Genomic DNA, 12098 nt, shown 5'->3' with positions numbered 1-12098 from the left:
GCTCATGCCAGAAACTCATACAGTGGTTTTGTACAGATAAATAAATAAATATTATCAGGTTCTCAATAGTATTTCAATTTAGGGGGGGCGCGAAAAAATGTCTGTCCCCTAGGGGGGGCATGACAGAAAATAATTGAGAACCACTGGACTAGTGGATATCCAGAACCCGCAGGCAGGCGAGCAGGAAAGGTGAACAGTGGAGGCAACTGGCACGGAAGAAAAGAGGAGCAGAGTTAAAACTAACTCCAACTGAGACTTAGAAAGAAAACGACAAACATAGATAATCCTGATCTCGGGTAATTTACCGCTCTGGTACGTAGTATACTCTGCCGCTGAATGACTGGAGTCCACAGGCTTAAGTAGAGAGGGTCTAATTAGCCAACGATCCTCACCTGGAGCAGTCTGCCCAGGAGTGCAGCCACGCCCACATGCCAACAGGGAGACAGACAAATGGAATAACAAGAGTGAGAGACAGACAAGGGAAAACATACAGAGGAGAAGGAGAGGCTGCCGAGCCGTGAGTCATGACATTCTCCATCTCTTTCCCCTTCTCCATGCCTGCCCGCCCCCCCCCCCCCCCCTTCTTCTCCCCAGCCTCCCTCCCTGTCCCTGGCTGGATGCCTCCCTCTCCGGCCCGCCTGTCTCTCAGTTCAGTGGAGGAGACCACAGAGGGACCAGGGACCAGGTCTGGCTCCAGAGCCGGGGATAAGCACCAGTGGATGGTGAGTTAAGCCTCGCCTTCGAGTCAGATGGCTACACTGTGCCCCGATGCTATGATGATCTCAAAAATACAGAATATACAATAAATACAATTAGTGGAACAAATAGGGTTCAGTACATACTTAGAAATCCCAATAATTGAAGGAAGTCCATGTTAAAGTGAGTGCACTATAGAGTAAACTATTGAGTGTTCTTCTTGGCCTGGCTGATCTCCTGTGTGTGTTCAGGAGGAGTTCAGTCACCCTGTGGAGAGCCTGGCCCTGACGGTGGATGAGGTCATCAACGTGCGCCGCGTGCTGGTCAAAGCAGAGATGGAGAAGTTCCTGCAAAACAAAGAGCTCTACAGTAATCTGAAGAGAGGCAAGGTAATGTCACCCAATCTCATTTATGTTTCTCACTGTGCGGCGTTTACAGTAAATGTACTGTGTGTGTGTGTGTGTGTGTGTGTCTCAGGTTTGCTGTTGCTGCAGAGTGAAATTCCCCCTCTTCTCATGGCCGTCTACCTGCGTTCTATGTAAAAGGTAACAGAGAAAACATTTTTAACTTAAAGATATCATTTATGAAACGTTGCCTGTTGATTTACATACATTGAAAAATATATATTTTTTGTATAACAATTTCTTCTGAAATGTTTCAATAATAAATAAAGTATTTTGACACTATCTAACTTATTACTTTCATGTAAATTAGCGTCTTAAAATAAAAAATAAAAGTCTAGATGTTGGATAAAGCCACAGTTAAAATCTTAATTCAATTTTTTACAACATATTAGTGTCCGAAATATTTCCTCAGCGGACTTTGGAGGCCAACTTCATGCTTAAAGTGAAGCAGTGGTGGCTCCTCCAAGTTTTCATGAAATGCATGTCATCTATTGGGAATCTGTTAATGTTATTTTAGTGTTAGATTTGCTGTATAAATATCATAAATAAAGGGAAAAAACATTACTAAATGGAAAACTTTGAAAATACATAATCAGAAAAAAATCCAGCATCAGGGCAGTGGCATTTCAGCCAGAGGAGATGAAGAAAAAGAGGAGGATGACAACAGAAGCTAGCTGAAACTATCAGTTGTTGAAAACATCTGTGTATAGTTTTATTTTCTCATTTAAACACTGATGAAATGCCACTTAAAGGTTCAGTAAGCAGAATGGTCAGTTTAGCTAACTTCCTGTCAGTGACTGCAGTTAGCAGTCCCCTCCCTCGTCCCTACGTCACCACATTAATGCACTGCGGTCTTCAAGCAGCGAGTTATCTAGCATCATCTCAGATCCATAAATGTGATAAAACATTATTAAAAACCATCAAAACAGACATTGGGAAGGATTTTTACCTGCTCCGCCATTGTAGGGCATACACATTCACCCCTCTGTCGCTCTGCACGTGCACCCGCAGTGAGACGGGTGCCAGTTTGTAGCATTCTCTCTTCTGATTGATTGGTTATTAGTAGTGGGATCCCCGAAAAGTTTATTTGCCGTTTACATGCAGAGCGAGTGACTGGAAGATTTTAACATAAATAAATCGCTTAATTCACCTTTTAACAAAGCTCAAAAAATGACGTCTTAAAATGTAAAGCTGCCCTCTATAGTTCCTCCTAAAGGCTCTGTGACTTCTTTAGATCCTCTTAGTCCACTAACAGCGTGCAGGAGTCACTTGTTAATCTGTGATCATTACTAAGAGCATTTCCAACTACGCTGCTGCTGGGGGAAAAAGCTCTAAAGCTTTAGGATGTATGATAATCTTAACCTTAAGATGCTTAGGGGGGATGGGGCGCTGGCTTGTTGTGTAAACACAGACTGTAGCTTGAGCCTCTGTGTTTAAAGATACTGCGGAAGCAAATCCCAGTTTTCCAAAACCTAAAATTTCCACTTTTATTTCTTATTAAATTCTCAGTTTCTATAACAATCACCCTGCGTTCCAAATCGCATACTTTTTCTTTTTACTACACTATATACTAAAGTACAGAAGAGTTCTAGGGCCACAGGAGGGGAAACAAATAAGGAAGATTTTTTTTTCATTATGTCGAGAAATGTCAAGAATAAAGAGGAATACTGCAAAATGCTATTGGAGTTATAATAATATATTTAATTTATATAGCGCTTTACATTAGCCTGGTGCTACCAGACCATTTCTACAGAAGGTCTGGAACTGCTCTATTTGGCCAACGTTCACTCACTTGGAGGCGGGTGTCTGTTGAAGTTTAAAACTATTGGATCTGCCCAGTGCCACTCTAGATCAGCCAACCAATCGCATAACGTTTGGTCGTGACGTATATGTCATGAGCCGGCTTTTGACGGTGCGTTCCAGTTGTACTGGGAATTTCTGACTTCACTACATATTGTAGTCTATGGATCTACCGGTACCTGGCAACGGTAGCTTGCTAGAGCCTAAAGTTTAGTTATTTGGACGAGAAAGGTTTTAGGCGTCCATACTTTCGCGAGCAGATGCACTGGAACACAGACGGGTCGGAACTCGGAACTACCAAGTCGGAAATTTCCGAGTTCCGAGTATAATGGAACGCAGCATTCAACTGAAACTGGAGCGCGACTTCGACGTCATCGTTCTCAGCCACTCGCTCTGTTCGCTGATTGGACACTCAGAAATCTGTTCGAGCAGGATCCCACTGATACGCCCCAGACCCAGACTGACTACTGAAGGGAAAATGAAGTTTGGCGGAAGTAGGTAGGCGGGCGGAGCCAGGCCAGCTTTACATAGGGGCATCTAGGTATTTTCAGCATACTACAATTGACTTGCATGTGTTGGGACAACCTAAATCTTTTTCTGGCATACTTCATAGTATGGAAGTATGGGGATTGGAACGCAGGGTCATAGGAGTTGGGTGAAAAGCGATGGGAAAAATAGTCTGTTTATTTAGCTAGTCAGACAGATTTGTTATAAACATTGCACCGTGAGCAATTTTTTTTAACCTTGGAGATGAATGCCATGATTAAAGGTTCAGCAAGCAAAATGGTCAGTTTAGCTAACTTCCTGTCAGTGACTGCAGTTAGCAGTCCCCTCCCTCGTCCCTACGTCACCACATTAATGCACTGCGGTCTTCAAGCAGCGAGTTATCTAGCATCATCTCAGATCCGTGAGTGTTATAAAACATGATAAAAACCATCAAAACAGACATTGGGAAGGATTTTTACCTGCTCCGCCATTGTAGGCGCATTAACATTCACCCATCTGTCGCTCTGCATGCGCACCGGCAGAAAGACGTGCCCGTTTGTAGTGTTCTCTCTTCTGATTGGATATCAGGTTGTGGGATCCCCGAAAGCTTTATCTTCAGATTACATGCAGAGAGAGCTGTGTTATGAAGCGCACACACTATATAAGCGATCACTGTATGATTAATAGAGCGATTTAACACATATTAACATAAATATATCGCTTCAACTTTAAGCGATTGTCCATTACCTCTTGTTTGATTTTTTATATTTACTTTCTGAATGTGTTTGCTGTTTGTGATTCTTGTCCTGCAGTTTCTGTTCACAGTTTATATAGTGTGGATAATGTGAAAAAATATTCATATACTGTATATATATTATTTTTTAAATGGTCGTAAGAGAGACAAACTCAATAAATAAGAACAAATTGAGAAAGGTTTATTTGCACAAGAAAACATATACAATCTAGAGAACAGTTTGTCCGTTCACACTTGGTGGGTGTATTTCTGGGGACCTAAGTGGTGACATTTGGACATGGGACATGCTCAATATTACCGTAGCTGGGTGGAGTATTCCAGCCAGGATTGAGGTCGGTAAAAGTAATTGCTGTATATGATAAAAGTATCAAAACACTGTAAAGCATACTCCTCTTTTTGGTTATTTTCTTTCTTCTAAAGTCTCCAGAATGAGGGAAACAATGTCTTTGAAGGTCCAAATGTTCTGTTCCCCCAACACTTTTCAAAATAAAACAATGCCCATGGTGTAATGTTGTAACTACTCATACAAAATGGTGTCCAAAACTGTGAACTCATAAATATATATTTTCCTTACTGCTTTATGATGTCCTAGTAGCAGCTTTGTCATTTTATGATAGAAGCACATACAAAATCTTACCTGTCAAGGAATCAGCTTTATCCATCTATGATTCATTTCTGTTTCTCTTCTAGGTCTGTCTGTGGCTCCTGCAGTGCAAAGGTATTTATAAGAACATCTATAGTGTGATGATCAGTGAGTCTAATCCATCAGACAATCTTTGCTTTGTTTCTGTGCTTATTCCTCCATATTACAACACCAAGAATGGATTTAAAATAAATGTGCCTCATGTTAACATATCATGTCAGTGTGTCACGCAGATCGCTCTAGTGAAGTGTGTGGTATTTCTGTTGACACCACTTCTTCTGTTCTTTTTGTCTGCTTTTTGATTTGTCGCCTCAGTGCCGGTTGGATGTGTGGCTCTGTGCTCTGTAGGTTTGAGTTTGAGGCTGTTTGGATGTTGTGTGTGTGTGTTTTTTTTTAATTGATTCCAAACGGTGTGTGTGTGTAGTGCTGTCGTTTGCTGTGCGTGCTGTGACTCATATGTGTTGTGCAACATCATTGTGGTTTGTCTTTGACTTAAATAATATGTGTTTCTTCTGTGACGATCATGGTAACACTGTGTGGTGGAAGTCTGCGGTACTTTGTGTTTTTGTGTGTTTGAATCTCTGGTGTCTGTACTTGGGATAATTTACTAATTATTTTATGACCATATTTTTTTACTATTAAGTGTGCTGTGTTCCCTAACAGTGAAGTTCTCTCTCTCTCTCTCTCTCTCACTCTTGTGCTCTCTCTCTCGCTCTCTCTTCTTCTTTTCCTCTTGTTGTGCTGCAGATGAAGATCCCCTCTAAGAAGATGGCCCATATTCCTGTGTACACTGTGGGCTTCCACAGCACTCCAAAGAGCCATGGACACAAAAGCCAAGTCTATAAGTAAGGCTCTGTTCATGAAAACTGTCATAGAGGCAGAATGGCTTGAATATCATTTTAATGTCCATCCAATGCTATAGAAGTTGTTTTAGAACAGTGGTTTTAGAGCAGTAAATCCACCCAGTAGTTAGAGATAGTCAAACGTCACCTATTGTGCAAAAATTCACTTTATTATGTTTTTTCAGCATTAAAGGTTCAGTAAGCTCAATGGTTCTTTTAGCTGACTTCCTGTCAGTGACTGCAGTTAGCAGTCCCCTCCCTCGTCCCTACGTCACCACATTAATGCACTGCGGTCTTCAAGCAGCGAGTTATCTAGCATCATCTCAGATCCATAAGTGTGATAAAACATGATAAAAACCCTCAAAACAGACATTGGGAAGAATTTTTACCTGCTCCGCCATTGTAGGCGCATACACGTGCACCGTCAGTGAGACGGGTGCCGGTTTGTAGTGTTCTCTCTTCTGATTGGTTATCAGTAGTGGGATCCCTGAAAAGTTTATTTGCCGATTACATGCAGAGCGAGTGACTGAGAGATCGGCTTTATGAAACGTGCACATTATATAAGTGATCACTGTATGAATAAAGAGCAATTTAACACTTATATTAACATAAATAAATAGCTTACTTCACCTTTTAATATGGGTCCCCAGTGTGACTAAAGACTACCACAGTATGAAAGAGAACAACCCTCTCTCTTTCTCCACCTCCACCTTTCTGAAAACCTGTGTTCTGAAACCCCAGTCAGATGTCTATGTAATATGGGAAGCCACGCCTCCTCATTACCAACCTAACTTAGCCTCACCCCCAGATCCCCCTGAATCTAATTGGCTGTTACCTTGCGTTCCAAATCTCATACTCTTTCTTTTTTCTATTCTACATACTACATCTGAAAATAATCTAGTTAGCATGCAGTAGGCATACAATTGGGGCTTACTTTTACTTATTTATTTCATCTTAACATTTCGCCTTGATCTTGCCTCTTGCAATATCTGTGTCATCGCTGGTTGTTTTCATACGGTGGCTCCGTCGATGTGACGTAACTTTCGTTGCGCACTGGATTGTGGGTCAGAATCGCCCAAATACATCACTAAAAATCTTGGATGGATGTAGTAGACATCCAGGTATTATGAGGCAAACTAAATATGACCACAAGAATTGGGACATCCTAAAAAAATGTACCATACTGAATAGCAGATAGTCTGGGAATTGCAACGCAGCCTTGGATTCAAACCGACAGTTAGATTCAGGGCCAATCAGAGCAAACTGGGCTTTTTGGAAGGCGGGGCATAAAGAGACAGGCTCTAAAACGGAGCGTTTCAGACAAAGGTTAAAAATAAGAGATTCAGCAATGGCACTGTGACAAATCCCCCGTCTCCCCGCCACATGTCCAAGTGTCCCTGGGCAAAGAGACACTGAACCCTAAATTGCTCCTGATAGTTAGCTTTCACCCTGCGTGGTAGCTGCTGCTATCGGTGTATGAATGTGTGCTCCAGTTGTACGTCGCTTTGGAAAAAAGTATCTGCTAAATGACATGTGATGTTATGTAATGTAAAGTACATCATGAAAACAGTTTCTATTATAGACCCAAATTACAATGTTTTAACCTGGGAAAAAAAGCCATTATATGTGACCTTTAATGTCAATCCAATGCTTTAGAAGACTTTTAGAACAGCTGTTTTAGAGCAGGCAAGGCAATCCATCTGGTTGTTGCTGAGATATTTCACTCTGACTCAAAGTGGTATATGCTGTGTTAATATGTGAATATGATGAGGTGTAATGGTCATTGCAGCCTCTAGGCCCACTACCTGGGCTCTATCACTCCATTCTTCTTCTTCCATGTGGCTACTGTTCTGATGCTGGGGACTGGGGAGGCCCATCTCAGGACATTCAATTCATTTTCCTGTCTGTCATTTCCAAAGTTCACCCAAGGTAAAGTTGACGTGACATTTGGATGGACTCCTAGCTTGTGACACAGACACACACATGCCCCACAGTCTGTCAGCCAATCACGAAGCTCGTTCAATCCAAGGACAAACACACACACACCCTAGGTTAAGAAGACAGGTCATATCTAATCAGGTCTGCCCCTTCCTCAGGCCACTGATGCTAACCTGGTCCACCCTAAGCAGATCCAGCCTCCAACCAATCACAGATAACCTACACAATCCAACCAGTAGTGTCCATCCCCGCCATTCCCTTTGTTATATAATCAGTGCGTTCTGAGGCCTCTAAGCAGCCATTATTATGTAACAATTACCCAGCTGTCATTAATGCCCTCACTCTCTCTGTGTGTGTGTGTGTGTGTGTGTGTGTGTGTGTGTGTGTGTGTGTGTGTGTGTGTGTGTGTGTGTGTGTGTGTGTGTGTGTGTGTGTGTGTGTGTGTGTGTGTGTGTGTGTGTGTGTGTGTGTGTGTGTGTGTGTGTGTGTGTGTGTGTGTGTGTGTGTGTGTGTGTGCGCTCGCGCTGATCTGCTGTCTAACACCTGTCATCACTACCTGACCACACAGCTGTAAGGACATCGATAGTAGTAGCTTTTATAACAGCAAATGTTATGTATTATTTTAATCACAAAAACTGGCCTTTATCTCTACTCATATTTTTTGCTGTAATACAATTTATTACGCTGTGTTCTTATTGAATAAGCTGAGATAGGTGAACAAGATTAAGCCTAGTGTCATGTTTCTGGATTCTCAGCTGGTTTACTGTGAGAAATGAGACGCATTATGTGTCATTAAATAGTTTGTATTCAATTTTGTAATGCTGCCACAACAAACATATTAAAAAAAATATTTAATATAAGTAGCAGAAAAAATTCAGTTTCCAAGACATCAGAAAAATAAAACATAGGTCATACTGGTTTTTGATATTACATTATTCATGTGCTTTTTTTGTGTGTGTGACCTGGTAGTGCTACTGCATATACCTACATAATACATACAAATAAAAATAGCATCAAATAAATCTTCCCTTTTATGATCAGCATAATTTCCCAAATCCCCTCTCATGATTTTTTTCTTTATCAACAAATAACTTACCGTTTTTTTTATGTCCCTCTATGAGTAATAAAAAGTTTGAATGAATCATTCATGGCAGTTTTACAATAAATAAGTGCAACTTCACTATTCCACTAAACGTATCCTAATAAAAGTCTACTTTAGTTAAAGGTAAACCCTAAACATCAAGAAAGGCTAACTTGTCCTCTGATGATCATAAATGACCTAACACCGCAAACAAGACCATTAGGGAAAATAAATGCTTTTTCATTAAAGTTATTACAAATGCCTTCGCACGAGTATGATTTCCCAGTGACTTATAATAAACAATAATGTTTTACAGCAGGCAGACATGAAAAGACTGTGTTTATGAACGGTACTAAATCAAAGCATACTCTGCTTCACCATGGTCATATTACCATTTTTATTTGACATAAACAAATACAAATACAGTACATCACCTCATGGCCATGCATCCTGCCGTCTCTCTTTCACTCGCTTTTCTAAACAAACACACACGCCATCTCTTATCATAGGATCCTTGATTATATCCCAGACTGAGGAGTTGATGGCTATGAGAATGTTGATTTATAAAACTAAAAATAACTCGACAATATATTTGCTTTTTGACAGTAGTACTTCCATTAAGATTAGGGACTTAAACAAAGTGAGGTCTCTGCTATGAAATAAAAGTACGGGTCACTCACCTCCCAATGCACCTCTTTATTTATAGACTGAACAAAAAGGTTACAGGATGTATTTTTACAATTAAGGCAACACATTACAGGTAATATCATTTCTTAAAGGAATACTTCACCCATACAGAACCGACGTTCTATAATTTTGTATAATATAATGAATGATTTTTTTCCCCCTCAGTCTTCCCTTGGCCCAGCTGTCCTGATAATCCTAACCCTACATTTTACCATGTGTGACGATTAGAGATAGAGAACATAAAGGAATTCATTAAAACTTAAATAAAATATTGAGTTGATTCAAAATAAATATGCTTGAAGAAGATGCCTTCACATAAAACCAGAAAAGACTTTTCAGCATTTGATTTTCACTGGAGCTTTTCAACTTTTTGATGTATTGTCTATTTGTTTATTGTCTGTGGTATCATAAACTGTGTGTCCTGGATGCACATGCACTTTGGAACTAGGGCAACGCAGCCGTGTTTTCTAATTAAAAGCTAGCTCGTTACATGGATTCACTCAATATTCTTTCTATTTGCAAATAGACTACCAGAATGCTAGAATGAGTATAATGAATATATTTGAACCAAAAAGATTTTTCACACATTCCAAAAAGGTTCATATAACTTGATACATTGTGTTCTTGTATACAGGCTAAAATGAACTTTTTAGTACCTTGACTTGTTTCGTCATGTCAAGGTACTAAAAAGTTAATATAAATGAATATGTGTGATTATTCTGGTTAGTTTACCTCACCTTTTTAACAGTTTATACAACTCTTTGTGCCTGTGCAGGTCCCTGCGCAGCTTGTCGCGGCGCTCGGTGGAGGAGGAGTTCCCCCACCTCTACGCCCACGGCTGCACGCTGCGCGACATCTGCGCCGAATGCACCAAGTTTGTGGCCGACGTCATTTCCTCCAGCCGCCGGAGCCTGGACATCCTCAACAACACTCCCAAAAGAGAAGCTAAAGCTGCTAATGCTAGCGCTAGTGCTCAGAGACCACAGCTGCAACGTCAGGCCCACCTGGACACTTGTCCCGAAGCGCTCCCTCCCTGTCAGCCCACGCCACAGTCACAGAGTCACACCCAGCTCCATCAACAGCAGCCGCCTGGTGCGTCAGTGTCACGTGCTTCGCCGCAGCTCCACAACAAGGCCATCAACCGCGTGAACCAATGAGTAGTTAAAGCCACATAGGGATGGGGATCAAAACCGGGTAACAGATAGGATGTGTTCAGGTCAGCTCAGTGGAATTATAATAAGACAAAGATCATCATGATGTGTTCAAATGTTACATCAAGGAAAAGAACATTTTGTTTTTGGCGAGAAACTTCAATAATACAGTTGTTTGGGTGAGAAATTAGTTTTTGGTTTAAAAAAAAAAGGTATTGTTGCATCGTCTTTTCACCAAATAATAGAAAGATATAGATGGTGGTATCCATAAAGAGTCGGATGGTTAAGGAGTCTCTATAATGGTAGCAATACAAATAATTGATCCCCGTCCCTATTCTACACACACACACACACACACACACACACACACACACTGCTCCCCGGCACGCACACAGAACAAGTGGGGTTCTTAAAGGGTTCTACTGGTTACATGCACATATGTAGTGACTCAGAAGAGCCATAAAATAAGTCCACAGAAGGAACCAGGATACATAATCCAGTGAGGGTGCTTCTTTGAATCTTGCTGAGCATTAAATGTGTTATGGGACGATATATAAACCATTATATAAATACCTGGAGCTGCGTAGAACCCTTTTAGTCAAAATCGAGTGACTCTAATCCACTACACACACACACACACACACAGCCCCACACACACACACACACACACAGCCCCACACACACACACACACATACACACTCACACTCACACACACACTTGTGTCTCTTCCACTGATCAGTCTGGCCTTTCTCCAATCTCTGTGGGGAGAAGCCGGTCAAAAAATGGCCGGGCCAATCAGAGCCCGTGTTCTGACCTAACATTTGTCCCTTATAGTGGAGGGCAGCTTCTGATTGGTTCATGTTGTTGTCAATCTAGCCTTGTGAGATCAGTCATATCTCTTATTCGTCGATCCATGTTGACGTCAACGTCTACAAGAACCAATCAGGGGCTGCCTTCCACTAACAGACAGGGCCGGGCTCCTCCCCACAGAGATTGGAGAAAGACCAGACTTATTTGCGGGAGAGAAAGGAATGTGAAGCTCACTAAATCAATCTGGTCTGACCAGGCTAGGCTGTTTAAGGGAGTACACACTGTGAGAAAAGGTTAGGTGGTGGTGTTTAGTAGATAGCAGCATAGAATCAACACGTTACCTTAGCATCGTACTGTAGCTCCCTGTGATTGCCTTGATTTTGTCATGAATGTAACTTAGAGACACACAAATTGTAAAAAAAAAAAAAAAAAAAAACATGAGCTTGTACACAGCATAACATTTATTTTGAATCATCCCAAAAGGGATTTGTAAGGAATGGCTGCTGCGTGGCAAGGCCTCCTTAGCCTTTCAGACGTGCTTGTAGATAAAGTCCCTCCCAGGCCCCGGCTGGATGATGAAGAATGGTGGCGGTGACACTGTGAATGTAATGGTGGTGGGGTGAAGCTGCAGACTGCACCTTTAACTGACGCAAGACTCTCTCACTCCCCATGATGGACGCTTTGCAATCTGCTCTGATTTTGTAAAACACTAAATTAAGCCTCAACTGCAATAAAATGTAATGACAAACACAAGCAGGGCTTGACTTTGAGTGAGTGTTAACTGTTTACCTACTGCATGCTGTGT

The 12098-nt window shown here is 41.4% G+C and overlaps 1 protein-coding gene across 1 annotated transcript in view; it reads left to right on the top strand.

Moving 5' to 3' along the window:
- Positions 1 to 10488, top strand: part of spire2 (spire-type actin nucleation factor 2) — a gene marked incomplete at both ends in the record, with an annotated part of 52877 nt that extends 42389 nt beyond the window's left edge. Inside the window, 6 exons of the mRNA XM_080027744.1 lie at positions 595 to 722; positions 948 to 1085; positions 1174 to 1241; positions 4831 to 4858; positions 5531 to 5628; positions 10107 to 10488. Coding sequence (XP_079883870.1) covers positions 595 to 722; positions 948 to 1085; positions 1174 to 1241; positions 4831 to 4858; positions 5531 to 5628; positions 10107 to 10488 — 842 coding nt within the window. The remainder of the gene's footprint in view (positions 1 to 594; positions 723 to 947; positions 1086 to 1173; positions 1242 to 4830; positions 4859 to 5530; positions 5629 to 10106) is intronic.
- Between the last annotated feature and the right edge of the window lie 1610 nt (positions 10489 to 12098).

The sequence above is a fragment of the Ammodytes marinus genome (genome assembly GCF_949987685.1).
Source record: "Ammodytes marinus genome assembly, chromosome: 5".
NCBI classification, from domain to species: Eukaryota; Metazoa; Chordata; class Actinopteri; order Uranoscopiformes; family Ammodytidae; genus Ammodytes; species Ammodytes marinus.
Note: the sequence above shows the minus strand (reverse complement) of the source record. Positions and strands in the feature narration are given on the sequence as shown.